The sequence below is a fragment of the Lissotriton vulgaris genome, chromosome 2_1, assembly GCF_964263255.1.
Source record: "Lissotriton vulgaris chromosome 2_1, aLisVul1.2, whole genome shotgun sequence".
Classification (NCBI taxonomy): Eukaryota; Metazoa; Chordata; class Amphibia; order Caudata; family Salamandridae; genus Lissotriton; species Lissotriton vulgaris.
Genome location: NC_141687.1, coordinates 1,285,024,085 through 1,285,039,782, shown reverse-complemented (window position 1 = coordinate 1,285,039,782; position 15,698 = coordinate 1,285,024,085). Strand labels below are relative to the sequence as shown.

At 41.5% G+C, this 15,698-nt stretch overlaps 1 protein-coding gene across 2 annotated transcripts in view; it reads left to right on the top strand.

Annotated features, from left to right (window-relative positions):
* Positions 1-15,698, top strand: part of SIDT2 (SID1 transmembrane family member 2) — a 292,970-nt gene that overhangs the window by 167,347 nt on the left and 109,925 nt on the right. For both annotated transcript variants that reach the window (XM_086957049.1, XM_086957048.1), the window contains 4 exons: positions 592-710; positions 5,366-5,439; positions 5,724-5,790; positions 6,977-7,050. In XM_086957049.1, the coding sequence (XP_086813175.1) occupies positions 592-710; positions 5,366-5,439; positions 5,724-5,790; positions 6,977-7,050 (334 nt within the window). The remainder of the gene's footprint in view (positions 1-591; positions 711-5,365; positions 5,440-5,723; positions 5,791-6,976; positions 7,051-15,698) is intronic.

Here is a 15,698-nt window from a genome sequence, read left to right as displayed (position 1 = left end):
GATTTTGGCGAAGGAAGTGGCAAGAGATGGCCATTGCCCGTTTTAAATGGTGTGCTTGGCTGTAATCAGTGTCAAGTTGTACAGATTCAGAATATCTTATGGTTTCTTTAACTTAGTTAATACAGGTTGCAGCTACCACCAGACCATCAGTTCACTGCTTTTGAGTTTGCAAGAGGTTTGCCTAGAATTTCAAGTAATTTAACAGGACAACTTGATTACATAAATACTTTAATGTGTAGTGCCACTTTTCCTAGCAAAGACAATCTAGAGTATGCAAAACTGAACAGTCCTGATCTTGTAGAGAGTTGAAAGCATCATCACATGGGATGTTTGAAAATAGAAACTGGTGGGATGTCAGTTTCAATGATGTGTGAAAATGGCCGTTCCTGTTAGCAGACCATTGCAGCATTGGTCTGGCCTCTGCTCACGTATGAGTGTTCTGCTGAGATTTGGCATTAGTGCCATAACTTCACCCATGGGTGATCTGCCTGCAGTGTGAGAGTTTATCTTGTTGGTGAGCCTCTTAATTTTTTTGTTGCATGGCAGCATTAACTGTTGACCTCTCATCTATTTTTTCCTCGTGTCCCCTAGATCGTTCCCTCGAGAATCTTGCCAGTCGACCTCGCCTGGAGTCTCTGAGCTCTGTGGAAGAGGATGACTATGACACACTAGTTGACATCGAATCTGACAAAAATGTCATCAGAACCAAGGTAAATGTTGTCCCTTTAAACACTGATGAATTGTTCATCACTGTGTTGCTCCAGGAATCCCTACCCAGTGTTGCACCTGATTTTACCCATTCTTCCTCTTATCAGCCGTAGCATTTTCCCTTATAGGCACTCAGCTTTTGGTTACTTTCTTTCTTCTCCTAATTCTTGTTCATGCTGCTTCTCGCATTCTACCTAAATCTTTTCTGTTCTTACACACATCCCTCTTTTTGGCAAACAGACATCTGTCCTAGACTCTTAATTTATGTATTTATTAAGAGTTTTACAAAGCACTGGCTTGACCTGGCGGTATCAGAGTGCTTTACAGTGCATGGGAACAGAGATCATAGCATTAATACAAAAATTCATGGTTGGTATAGTCTATCCAAAAGAAAGAAAAAAGTGACATTATATATGTAAGTTAGAAGGTATCATAAGTACAACATTATTCTCATCTGTGTCATTAGTGACAGATTAGACGCTGGTCCAAGAGGCCATGTCAATGATCATGTTGGTGTGGCGGGCTCATGGGAGCATGATGTAGTATTTGTTCAGCAATAATGATTTGCGGTTCCGTTTGAAGAAAGTATAAAAGGGATACAACGGAGATCTATGGGAAGTGAGTTCCAAATCCAGGGAGTATTACCTAGTTTGAGTGATGGGAAGGAGAGAGTTGAAGCATCTAAGGGCCAAACTTCTACCCACTCTTGATAGTTTTGTTTTACAAAATATTTAGGGGGTGAAGGACTTATTGAGTGATGCAGGCTGTCTTGAAGATGCATCTTCCTTCTATGGGGTGCCAATTGAGACTCTTGAGAGCGGGTGAGAAGTGTTCAAATCCTTTGGTACCTGTGAGTAGTCTGGTGGCTGCACTGAGAGTTGTTCTCAGGGGCGTGAGGTGGCTTTTAGGGGTCCCAATAATTATGGTGTTGTCGAGTTTCGAGAGAACTAGTGATTGTACTACAGTCTTTAGGTCTTCAGGTGGGATAAACGGTTTGATTTTCCTCAGTTGTTTTAGGGTGTAGAGTGTCCCTTTGGCTGAGTTGTTGATGTGTTCTTTCCTTGACATGTTTTTGTCTAGGATCATTCCCGGGGACTTCACAGAGTTGGAGAGTGTGAGAGAACAGTTAAGAGCATCCATGCTGTTGAGCTATTTTTGGATTGGTAAAGGCTTGTCATTGGGGGATAAGTGTATAGGGGCTCAGTTTTAGGTGAATGGTGCTAAGAGAGGTTTGTATCTTGTTTAGTGTGGTATTTATATGGCAAATGTCACTGTAGGAAGATGTTTTGTAGTAAAGTTGTGTGTTGTCAGCATGTAGGTGATATTTTACACCTGCTTGGTTCAGAATAATTGTGTGGCATTCCATGAGGTTGTTAAATAAGGCTGGAGCGAGGATGAATTCTTGTGGAATGGTGCAGGTTGTGAAAGACAACTTCTGATTTTTATTTGTTGAGAGCGGTCTTGTAGTTAGCACATAAGCCATCTCAGGACTGTTTAGTTGATGTCTGTGCGATTCTTGAGGGTCTCAAGTAAAGCTTGGCGGCTGACTGTGTCAACTGCCGCCGATAGATCAAGTAGGATTAAGAAGCAAGTCTCCTTCATCTAGAGATCTGAGAATGTCGTGTGATATATTAATCATAGCAATTTCTGTGCTACAGCCTTTTCTGAATCCTGATTGGAAGGTGTCGTGAAGGTTGAAAGTCAATGTGTTGGTTGAGTTGAATCAATACGCATTTTTCCAAAGCCTTAGCTAGGAAAGGAAGGTTGGTGGCCAGTCTGACGTTGTTGATGTCATAAGGATCTGCACTAGGTTTATTGAGAATGGGTGTGACTTGGCCCAGTTGAACGGAGTCCGGAACTCAGTCCTACAAGAGAGAAGCATTGATGATTTTGGTAAAAAATGGCGAGATGATATGGTTAAGGTTCTGTACTATGGAGGAAGGGAGGGGTATTGAATGTGGGTTTCAAATTTCTAATCATCTTGTGGACTTCTCCTTATGTCAACAGTTTGAACTCTGACCAACTGCTATTGTTTTTCAGTAGGTAAAAAACCTTCTTGACTTCGCTTATTTGTGGGTTACTTGGGTCTAAAGTAGAGCCTGCAGAGGGGGTTACCATGGAGATGGGTACGTCGTCAGAGAGCTGAGGTGTCTGACTTGTGACATGGGTAAGAGATTGTTCAATTTTCACTATTTTCTCTGAAAAGAAGTTCTCTATTTCTTCACAGCGCTCACTAGTGTCTATTGTTTACTAATGGGAAGTGCGTGTAGTTTGTTGCTTAAATTTGTTGTAGGGATCTCTCGGTCTGTTTTTCGCTCTGGCCAATTTGAGTACAAAAGTAGGTACCCTTTTCTGTAAAGATGTTTCTTGTAGGAGAGGCTTTCAGCCCTGAGTCGAGCAAGGTGAGTTGGTGTAGGCTTCTGTCTCCATAGTCTTTCAGCCATTCTTAGTTGTCTCCTCTCTGTGTTTAGCTCTGGATTGAACCAGGATCTAAACTGGATCTTTCTGGAGCTCTTGAGTTTGAGCGGGACACTTGGTGATACAGGTTTGTTATCATTCAGTCACAGTGGTCAGGTAGGTCATCGACCATGCGTAGATGAGGATGTGATTGAAGTTGGGCGTTGTCTTGGCTTTCAGAGTCAATAGGGACATTTTGGGATGTTCCATGTCCAGTGTGCATGTTTAATAGAAATGGCTTGGTAAGTTCTGGGGTCAGCCTTTAGGTTGGAGTGTATGAGATGGTGATCCGACCAGTCGATGAGCGTGACTTATCTAAGAGAGATAAGCTGGCATCTCATAATATTCGCACCTAGAGGAGCACCGCTGTTGTGGGTCTGTTCTTTGCTGAGTTGTTTGAAGTCTTTGATTTCCAGTAACTTTCTTAACTTACGGAATGTGGTGTTATCTGTGTCATTCCAGTGAAGATTGATGCCGCCGAAGAACACGTAATTGGTGTCATTTAGGGAAGTCTGTGTTATTTGGTCTGATAGTTCTTTAATGGTGAATGAGCGATCACCAGGGGGTGATAGATGGTATGAAGTTTGATAGGGGTTTCACCTTTTTGTGTAGTTTGTGGTCTCACAGGTGTTGAGCCGGGTGACATCTTTGAGTGATTGCTAGACCACCTCCTGTACCTGCACCTCCTGTGCCTCCTAGTTTATCCTGTCGTATAATGGAATAACCAGGTGGTGTGACCATGTCATGTATGGGGGTTGAGTGTTCATTGAGCCAAGTTTCAATGAGGAATGTAATGGTAATGTCCTTTGTTAGTATGGTTTCAGCTATTTCAGTTGCATGCTTAAGTATTGATCTACAGTTCAAGACAAACAGTTTGGATGGTAGGGGTTTGGGCACTGTGCTTGTTTGAGAGATTCTGTTTGAGCCGAAGATTACTGGAATACTAAATAAAGGCCTGGGGTTCTTATGGGATGCTTTAGTGCAGTAAGTTTTGGTAAGTTATTTTGCTTCAGATGGGTATAGGGGGTTAAGGGCTCTGTGAGATGAGTGACCAAAGGGATAGAGGTCCAGTAGGTTTATCTGTTATTACTCTTAAGAACTTTTATAGGGAGACTCCTTCTCTGTCATAGAGTCCGCTTTGGAAAATAATTTGATCTGGGTCCGAAGTTCCTTTTTAATGTGTGAGATTTCTTCTGCAAGGGTGTCGATTTTATTTTCTATGTTAAGGGTTATGTTTAGTAGTTCGGGGAATGGGGGCAGTCGATAGTTCTAGTGCAGCTGAATAATATTCATGGCGAAATCTTGTTTGTTGGGGTTAGAGGTGTGATGTGTTTGTTTTGGCTGGGTGGGTTCCATGCTGTAGATCATGTTTGTGTTCAAAGAGACTAGGGGGAGCTCTGTGGAAAACCTAGGAATGGGGCCTGCTCTGTCCTTGTTTAAGTCTAAGATGGTGGTCAGGGTTACTGTGTAGCCTTTAGAGCTCATAGGGGGGCATAGTTGTAAGGTATTGTAACCGTGTGATCTTGCAAGGGAGTTGGTGCTGGGTTGTGTTGCACGATAAGAGAAATAAGTGTCATAAAATGGCGGTCAAAGGTGGTGAGGTGTTGGTTCGTTCCTTAAATTAGTATGTTCCCATCCTAAATTTGGAAATGACGACCTCCCTTTGAAGGTGTGGGAGGGGGCACTTGTGAGTTTGGTTCCATATGAATTTTGTTTGTGTTAGTTACTTGTAGATGAAGAGAGATAAGAGTTCTCCACTGTGCTGGACGTTTTGTGTAGAAGATGAAATCAGTCTTTAGACTACCCTTGTCTGCGCTGAGGTAGGTGTCTGCTATTAGTTGTTCAGGAAATTGTTTAAGTTTGAACGTTTTTATGGTACTTTTGGAGAGATTGTCAGGATAATTAATGCTCCAGGTGTTGGGACCATATCTCTCCATGTCGGTGCTGTGAAACTTGGCCTCTTAATTGTATCTTCTTTCTTGCTGCCTTCTGTGGTATACCTATGCTTTTTATCTCTCACGTTTTTCACTGCCTTTGCCCAGAGTTCAGAATGAGGCTTTTTCTTAATTTTCTCATTTACTTCAGATTATTTTTCTTCTGCTAAGTAACCACGCAGTGTTGTGTTTTTCAGACTTTGTATGGATTGTGGTGCAAGCCTCTATGTGCATTGATTTAATATAACACACTGGTTTTCTTCCAGAAATACTTGTGTGTGGCTGACTTGGCTCGAAAGGACAAGAGAGTCATGAGGAAGAAGTACCAAATCTACTTCTGGTGAGTTAGCAGCCAGGGATGGAGTTAACGTTGTTTGGGGGTTATGGGGATTTCAGATGTGAAAGTAGACCTAGAGCATCCTGGTTGCAATACATGCACCCTTAACATCTGTCTGGCAGTGTTCAGTCATCCTTTCTTGTTTTATCCCCATCCTAAACTGCCTAAGCTCAGACGCACATGAGATATATATTGTAAAGCTTGTTTAGGATGTTTGCAGGTTTCCTTTAAATGCATTACTGTTTAGATTTTGGAGAACCTCCATCACACAAAGTGTTTTCTTTCAGGAATATTGCCACAATTGCTGTTTTCTACGCACTCCCAGTCATCCAGTTGGTGATTACATACCAGACGGTAAGAGGGTTGAGATGGGGAAGGGGCAGTTGAGATCAGCTCTTTTTCCACGTATCATGCATTTATTATAATGTATCTAAAGGTATGCAAGCTTCTGGTTGTATATACATATACCTTCATAAAACATGCAGTCCGGTGAAAGTCCTATCCTCCCTCTTTGGAGCACGTCATGTGAGATCACCAGAGAGTAAACACACCTGCCAAAATCCTTTCAACATTGCACTAGATTTGTAACAGAGGAAGGCCCAAATCGGCGTGTACTTTACATCCTGGCAATAGTTACTACACCACCACAAAAAGTAACTTTCCAAAGAAGCTTGCTCATCTGTGAGCTTTCTTTGAGGATAGAAGTTATGTCCAAACACTTGGAAAAAGTCCTCCACCGTCAAATTTCCCAAAGTGACTACTGCCCATCTAGCACCTCTCCTCTTCTAGTCAGACATTTCTAGTCACAATGTTGGGGTTTTCAACGTATGTAAACCGCTGGCTTGGTGCACACAGATTTTTTTCTTTCTGGTACTCATGACCAGTGAAGCTGATTATCTTTTTGTGACTTTTCACATATTTGTTTCTGACCCAGGTAGTGAGGCTGTGCAATCAGCAATATTTTGAAGTAAAATGTTTTGTTCTTCTTGTAAGTGACAAAATAGGAAGATCAAATGGGACTAGAGGCACATACTAAGCAGCAATGGCATGGAAACCCCATTGTTGTTAAAAAGGGACATTTTTCTGGTACAGGAAGAAATATAAATTATTCCATTCAAGTATGAGATGCTGAGACTGTAGATTGTCCCCCAAGCACTTCTGAGGAACCCATCACTGATCTGAGGTGCCAGTCATGAATGGTCTCAGAATATAGTCTCCTTTAAAGGAGCTGTCTCTGACTAATGGCACAGGAAGGTGGTTTCCATTACTATTTAGTTAAGTGTCTCAAGTAGTTTTTCAGTAGTACTGTAAGTCAGAGACTCTTTCCTGCAAAAAGTGTTTAGAGTCCATTTCCATTGTAAATTTACCTTTGGTTGTTTGGGAGCTAAACTGTGACTCTCTACATATTTTATTATTAACGTCTAATTGCTTTTTGCGCCAGTCTGCAGCACTCTCTGGAAACTCAGATTCCAAATTCCCAGCAGTCATCACTCTTGTAAGATTCTGATCTGGGGCTGATTGTATTTTTACCCTCCTCCAGGTTGTGAATGTGACTGGGAACCAGGACATCTGCTACTACAACTTCCTGTGCGCACACCCACTAGGTGCCCTCAGGTATGTACCTCTCTAGCATCTGTCTTTTTTTACATACTCTTGCCCTGCTTTACCTTTCTGTCTGTAATATGGCAGATGAATTTGGAAAGAAGGGGACCCCTATAAACAAAGGTGATACACTTGCTATACATAGGGAAACTAAACTGTTTGGTAAAGGTCTATAGTCAAGTGAAAACACAAAAGTAATGAACCACAAATAATATAAACACCAATAAATACTAACGGATGAACTCGCCACTCACCAAAGTATAGGCATTATTTTATATATATTTATTTAGTCTAAGAATTCTTTTTTTAGTTTTTTTGAAAATATTCTTTGTGTACAAATATATCTTTTTTCCTTTTATAACAGTTCTGAATCGAATTGCTTATAATACATAGACATTAAAAACCATTTGTAAACAAACATGGGACACAACAAGTGATTTATGCAATATGGAAAGGTAGGTCACAACGCGAGTTTCGGCTGGCTAGCCTTCTTCAGGTGGCCATATATTGCACTAAAATAGGTTGCAAGAAAGGCTACACGTCCTTTTAAACTTGGATTTAGAAATGATATCTTAAAGGTTGGAGTTCCATCGACATGATGTTGCATAGTTTGATAAGATGACAGTTTCCTTGTAGATGTTTTTGAAAAAGCTTAGTAGCGGGCTTTATGATAGTCCCGTATTATAACTAGTTAACTGGGTCGGATATTCAGCGAGGTCATAGTGGACAGGATCGGCTGTTCAGCGCAGATTCAAAGGTGCACAAATAAATGCTTAGATGTATTCCTAATTAGCTCATAAGACGTTCCTCCGAGAGTCAGGGGTCAAGGGCAGCTTATTATTCTTGTATTCGTAACTTCAGTTGAATGCGGCCAGCTATGGCTCTCGTCGGGGTGCGTGACGGCGTATCTCCAACCAGGAAATGGAGCTAATTAGGAATACATCTAAGCATTTATTTGTGCACCTTTGAATCTGCGCTGAACAATACGGGACTATCATAAAGCCCGCTACTAAGCTTTGTCATTTCTAAATCCAAGTTTAAAAGGACGTGTAGCCTTTCTTGCAACCTAATAGCTGTAGTATGCTTTTATGATTTTTATCAAAATCGAATAAAGTGGTTTTTGATTGATTGATTGCAACCTATTTTAGTGCAATATATGGCCACCTGAAGAAGGCTAGCCAGCCGAAACGCGCGTTGTGACCTACCTTGCCATATTGCATAAATCACTTGTTGTGTCCCATGTTTGTTTACTAATGGTTTTTAATGTCTATGTATTATAAGCAATTCGATTCAGAACTATGTTATAAAAGGAAAAAAGATATATTTGTACACAAAGAATATTTTCAAAAAAACTAAAAAAAGAATTCTTAGACTAAATAAATATATATAAAATAATGCCTATACTTTGGTGAGTGGTGAGTTCATCCGTTAGTATTTATTGGTGTTTACATTATTTGTGGTTCATTACTTTTGTGTTTTCACTTGACTGTAATATGGCAGAGGTTCAGATGAATTGGCTGTGTTTGTTTATCCCTCAGATTTGGGGTCCCAGCTGTTAGTTGCATGTAGCCTTCTGTCATTTTAACAATCCATGGGCCGGCCACCTTGGTTGGTTTTCAAACTATCAGTGTGAAAAAGTCTCATCTTTGAAAAGCATCATGCTGCTTTGATGTAGTTTTTAGAAGTAAATATAAATATCTTATGGACATATAAATGTGAGTTTTTTATCTTACATATTACATTGTAGTTGCATTTAGATATGCTTAATACGCCTTATGAGGTGCAGAAGAGTAGAGAGGTAACATGCTATACCATGTGAGAATGCTTGCTTAGAAGAGTGTTGAATTGCACGCTCTTCTATGTGGGGAGCACTTTGGTGTCATGCCTATCAAGTGGAGCTCATGTCTTCGCTTACTAAGCCAAGACTTATTGTGGTGGGTTGAGGTAAGAGAGAGAGAATGAAAGCAATTTACATTATTGTCTGATTGAGTAGGTCTCTGGGGAATCCACACATTTGTGACAAAGGAATAACCAAAGGCATACACTGGTTACAGCAGTGATGGTAGGTTGTCTTGGTATTTGTCCCAGAGTGACAGGAGGGCATCGTACAGGCATGCGATAATATATATTTCCAGTCAAGGTGAATTATTTGAGTCTAGCCAGGTGCAACGATTAGCAAAAGACAGGCATGCAGAGATCCTTCAATTTCTTTGCCATTTTCTGGACCCTGTTTTAGTCTGACTTAGACCTCTGTGCACTTTACCCCTACTAAACAGGAGTAAAGTCCCTGTACTCTTCTTTTGACATGTGTAAATTGACGTATCCTTGATTAACTTGGCTATACGTCCTTAGTATGTGGTGTAGAAAATGCACTCCGGGCCTGGAAGTTAACTTCCATATTTGGCCTGCAGCACCCAGGGTTAGCCTATAAAACATGGTTTCAGACCTGTTCTGGTAGCCTGACTGCAGAAGCCTAAAAATCCGATGTTACGCTTGTCAAAATAACCCTTTTTGACAGGCGGGCTACCCTGCTTTTAAATATTAATCGGTCACCACCCTGCTATTAAATATTAATAAATCACCCCATAAATACTCTTTTACACACGGTAGGGCGTGTGATATATAAAAATGTAACATTTGTAAATTGAAAGTTTACATTTTCCTCCAGTGACTAGCCAAAAACTACTTTTACTGGGAGGGCTGTGGCTGAATCCTAGAAAATGTCAAAGTGCAGAATATAAACTTTATTCTGAAACGTTTGATAGGACATATATAAAAAAGGTGTTCAAAGCCTATTTCTAATATGTATTCAAATTGTTTTTTTTTTAGAAAATTACCTTTTACCTGCCTGAACCTCCAGTGCCTAATTAGCACTAGCCTACTAACTGCTGGTCTGCCACTGCTTAACCTTAATAAGTTGTGAAAGCTGCTCCCAGAGCAGAAACAATGGCATGAGTGTTGGGATGTTATTTTGTTTACAATGCATGAAGACCAGTTAAGTTGGACCCAGTAACTTTGTTCATTAACTTGTAACGGGCATGTCCTTTCATAAGTAAATGTTAGGTGAGAACTAGGGGAAGCCAAACATTTGTTCCCACATTGAGGCTGGCTCCCACCCCAGCAGAAGGGAAGCTACCCCCAGAACCAGTTTTGAAGAACCACAAAGGAGGGGGCAACTAATTTCCCAGGCCACATCTCTGGGTGGACACAAAGGGCCTTCACAAGAGAAGATGGGGTCCCCATCTTGGAATTTCAGTGAGGTGCACTATGGGATTGTTTGTAGCAGGGCAAGTAGGAACTGCTGAAAAAGTGGGTTGGGTAACCCCTGGAGAACTTTACATCACTTGTTAGGACGAAGACCAGAGTTACTCCAGCCCACAGGCTAGTGGAAACCATAAATATGGAATCCTCCTCAGAATACTTTCTTGCCCTGCGAGGGCCAGAATAGGACAGGTCCCTGTGTCGAAATGTGCTTTTTAATGAACACAACAGTGCAGGGGTCACCCTTCTCTGTCGACGGGTCCGTAGACCAACAAAATAGAGATCGGCACTGAATTCAAATAAGAAGTTTATTAATCACTCATGAGTGGGACTACGTCCATACAACACCCTCAACTTTTCCAGGAGGTAGTACATTGAATACACAGACCATGGTGCTTATATACAGAGTTTGTTGCAGAGTAAGCATGTAGTTACAAATAGAAGGTACAAGCATACACAAGAATAACTACTGACAAACATGGGCAGATGGAAGACCACTTAGTCATCAAAGTGGGAGGGGAAACAGAACTGCTTACAGCAGCCACAAATAGTCGACAGTTACATCTTGGACCAAGTGCATTTCATCAGCTGCAGGCCTTTGCTCAACGCATGCATTGCTTTGGCTCAGTACAGAAGGAGTTAACTAAAGTTGATGACACAATCAAAATAGAAAGGCAAGCAACAGTGAAGACAGAAGAATTACATCGCTAACAAAATGGATGCCACAAACCAGATGGCCTCAGCTTTATGCTAACAGAAATAGTTTTCGATTTCCACACCTGCCTGCTGTAACCTGAGATAAGCCCTTGAGGACTGGTTCTGCTCCCTTTTGTACCCAGGACAAAGTTTAGTGGGTCGACCTCCTGTGTGGCTACAGGGCCACAACAAACTGAAAGAACACTTTCCTGGATGATCGGTTGCTCTGTCATAGCTGGATCTTCTCTGGACCTTGTATTAGGCTTGTACTAAACCAAGCCCTTAAGCCCTAAGAGTCCCACTAAAGCCTGTAAGCCTTAAGTGAAGCACTGCCAAAAAAGGACAAAGTAGAAGCTTCGCCGAGCTAAAGAAACTGGTTCATCTGCTTGGAGGATTTTTGTCCGCAGCAAATCCATTTCAGCAGCCCTTCTGCAAAAGGGTATCTGACCCCATGAATTTCTTTTTGGTTTCAGCCTGCTGCCTTGTCCTGCTGGAGAGTCCCAAGGTAAAAGTCTTGACCAGGCACAGGTTCCCGAAAGTATGCAACCGATGAAAATACTTTTGCCACTCTGAGCTTTTCCTGCCAAAATGGACAGCTTCAACAGGACCTCACTCAAGAACTCTCTGACTTAGGTGAGACATTTCCAGATCTAGATGAGTGGAGAAGTGTGGCTCACTGGTTAGAGGAGGCAGACCTGGAAGCAGAGGTCCGCTCGGGACCAGGGTTCAATTCCCGGCTCGGCGGGGTCTTGAGTCCTAAAATGTCCATGGACTCGACAATTCTCGCTACGGTGCCTACTCGATTCACGGGTTCACACTCTGCGACTCTGGGCAATAGCTTGCTTAATCTCCACAACGGCCCCTCACGGCGGAATACCTGGCTTTCACCTTGCGGATACCCTGCCGGGGTTATCTCACAGGGGAATACCAGGATGGATTCCCTAAGCAAGCGCTTAGAAACTGCTCGGTGATTTGCGCTATATAAATTCCTGTACATTTACATTTACATCTAGTCTGCTGCCATGCCCCGCTCAGAGAGATTCTGACTTTCAACAAGCAGATCAAGTCCAAAGATAAAATTCTTGAGTGAGCTATCCAGCTTGGTGTATACGAATCCGGGATCCATAGTTGTCTGTCTCAGTCGTATAGGTCCTGGTCTACAGCAAACAAGGTGCTCAAAGAAACAACGCAGTGATGGTAAATAAGTGATTTAAGGTGCGCAAGTCCTATATACACTGCATATATACAAAGCTAGGGCCTGACCTGAATGTACAATTCAATGACACATCTCGAAATCAGAGTATAGGTTGACCGATCCTGATTAAAACCACTCCTCTTGCATATTTGTCAACGCTTCAACCCTAATAACCATTATTTTCAATCCAGGTCATCATCCGGACCAAAAAAGGTAGCACCTGGGAAGAGAAAATGAGCCAAACTCATTAACATTTCCCTCAATACAATGTGCATGGAGTACAGTATGAATGAATTATGATATACGAATCTTAAGCAAAACGTCCAGGAGTATAAATTACTCCACCTCTAGGTGCTTTTGCATACCAGTCTCTAGTCCCCCTCCAGACTTAAACAGGGAAGAAGATACAAGAGGCTTGTATCCTGTGAGCACTCTACCTGTACTCCTTCTCCAAAGATGTTAAATGCAGCTTAGCAATCAAGATTCAAAAGGTGGCAAGATGGAGGGGGCGTTAGGGTCATGATCTCAGGAGAGTGTATAATACTAGAACCCCTACAGAGTCTGCCTACACATCAGCAAAGGACAGCAGGGAAACTGAGGCACCAGATGTGCACCCAGTCAGGTATTCTGAAACACAATTCACACAGTCCTTGCTTCCTTAACCCTGACTCACACATACATCTATCAACAGTTTATCTCAACTAATGTTTTTTGACAGGATGTAAATGTAGGTGATGTGTTGGTCACAAGGAGACAAAGGTGGAAATCTGGTCAGGTATTTAGAAATGTACCCAAGATTAAGTGAGTGTTACCAGCAAACTAGATCCTGAGTCAGTCCTCCGGTCGTGTCAGGCAGAGTCACTCTTCTCTCCCCTCTCTTCACAAAGATGGTTGTGTATGAAAGGGGGGCTTCCTTAGGCTCTCAGGTGTTACAGGTGTGGTGCAGGATGGCCTAGGGGTCCCATAATCTCAAGTTAAATGTCATAACCTGTGAAACTCTAGTATTGAAATTCATATGTAATTAACACCATGGGCAAGCTCAAAAAACCAACTTAAACCTTGTGAAAAAGTAAGGTAAACATGGACACAGGAGGTCAAAGAGCTACACCATTAATTCTGATGGATACTTCTAACTGCAGATTCTGCATTGCAAGTTCTTCATTAATGGTCATAAACACTAGAAGAATTCTGTGCTACCTACGTGGACTCCGGAGAACTTCTCATAGATTTAATGATCATTTAAAAACCACAAGGTGCCAATGTCCGTCTGTCTTGAGGAATCACACCTTGTTACAGCCTATCGGAGCTCCAATTTCTTTTTCCAGAGAAATTATGATGAAAAATATTCTGTCTCTTTACGAGTCCAAGATGGTCCTCTACCCACAATACACTCTACTGGCATTTACCTCAAAGAGACAGTTTTTTTTAACAGAAACTTAGGTAAAAGAGTTTTATATTTCTTACTTGATTTCCATTGTCCAAAGTTATCACGCCAGGTAGGTAGTGAGGTTGTTTAAGGCTTTAATGAAACTCTTGTGAAGCAGACCTAGGACTATAAATAAGTAACTTTTTCATCCGCATCGGCTGGTCTTCATTGATAGTATATACGCTGAATTAGAATAGCAAGCTAAAGTCTTACTTCAGAAAGCAGCTGTTGGGCAGCAGGAAGAAAATATGGAGAGAAAAAAACAATTGCAAGTGTTCTTGGAATGATACAATGAAAGAGATTCTCTATTGAGAGAGTTTTCTCCCGAGTTTTCTGACCTATTCTATCATACCTGTGTTTTGGAATCCATGCAATAATGTCTTGTAAATTTGTGTTCTGATTTCCATGTAGCTGCTTTGCATATATCATCTATTGATATGTGTCTGATCCAAGCTGTAGTAGCTGCTTTTTCTCAGAGAAAATGAGCCTAAGTAGGGTAGGTAGGGGTTTGTTTGCTAACAGGATACTATCCATCTAGCTTTGGATTACTTGGATGTAGCCATGCCTTGTCTAATCTTACCATGATATTTAATTTGTCTTCCTCTTATCCCTTGTCTTACCTATATAGAAACAAAGAACCCTTCTGAGATCTAGAAAATGTTCTGCATGTTCTGCAGGTGTTGAAGGATTAGGAAAGAAAGCCGGCAGAGTATTACTCTGGGTGATATCAAAATCCTAAATTATCTCTTGGATGGATGAAGAATGGTGCTGTCATTACCACTCTGTTGGAAACGAAAATAGTGCAGCGTTCTACTGCATAAATGGCCCACCACAAAGAGAGAGTTACTTATTTTCAGTAACAGTATTTATATACTTCTAATTACAGATTCCTCACTTTTTGAATAGATATCAAAGCAGTAACGTGCAAAAGGCAGAGGGTGCAATGGACTTCATGTGTGGTCGTCGTTCAGAACAGAGCAGGTGAAATGGCTCTCCCTGTGGATCTGAAATTAGAGGCAGTAGTGCCTGGTAAAGGTATGGATATGCGCCCATGTGGCCACCTGTTCAACGCCAAAACACCCCTCATCTTTGTCATTGTGGCAACATTGGCTCTGGTAGTATGGATTCGAAGAATCTTGGGCGTCTCCTTCCTGGGCAAGGAACACCATGTTTTATGCACTGGATGATCTATCTGGACAAGGGCTGCTTTTGCCCACCCTTAGTTTCTTAGCACCAGCAAAATCAATAAGCATTTACAATGCAATAGGTCTCGCATTATTAAAGTTTGAGCTATTAGCATTGTAAATGGCAATGCCTTTTATTCATTTGTTTTTAAAACCTGCAATCAGTGCATAAACACGCACTTTGAACGTATAGTCCTTGCTTACGATGAGCAAGGCTGGCAGTAAAAGAGACTGAAAGCAGTGGGAGCCTTACAGGGGGTAAGGACAAATCCTGGGCACTCTGATAGGCACCTTGGTGCGTGAATATGTTTAATGAAGTTCTGAATCCAATGCTTGAACAAAACTGTTGTTAGGTTTATTTCAACATATTTTCATCATCATGGTAGTTTGTTGATCCTAATTCAATATTTCCATAATCATATTCTAGTCATATGATCAAAGTTTCAATGTTTTTGTTGGTTTATACATTCAAAAATCGTCCCCGATGCATTTCGTGCAAGGATGCACTTCTTCAGGGGGAATCTAGAAGGTAAAAGGAAACACTATGTAGTGCGCTGATACAGGAGTCTGGAATACACACCATGCATTAATGGTGAATGAGTAAAAAAGGAGGGGTGAAATCCGGGTTTATTTAGCAATAATATCGGGGTGTGGGGTCATCACCAGTCTGTGGGAGGAAACACGAGCAATGAAGAATGACATATGGTTAGGAAGAGTGGGAGTGCACTGAAATAAAATGAAGAAGAAAAAAGATCCTAAAGATTCAACCCGAGGTGTGCGTGTGGGCTTAGAAAAAAACGGCGGTGCTCTAAAGTGAATAATGACCTGTGAACGGAAAAGGCATTGTGAAAAACGGTAAGAAAACCATTAGGAACAAGTGTGCAGTCTTACCAGGTAT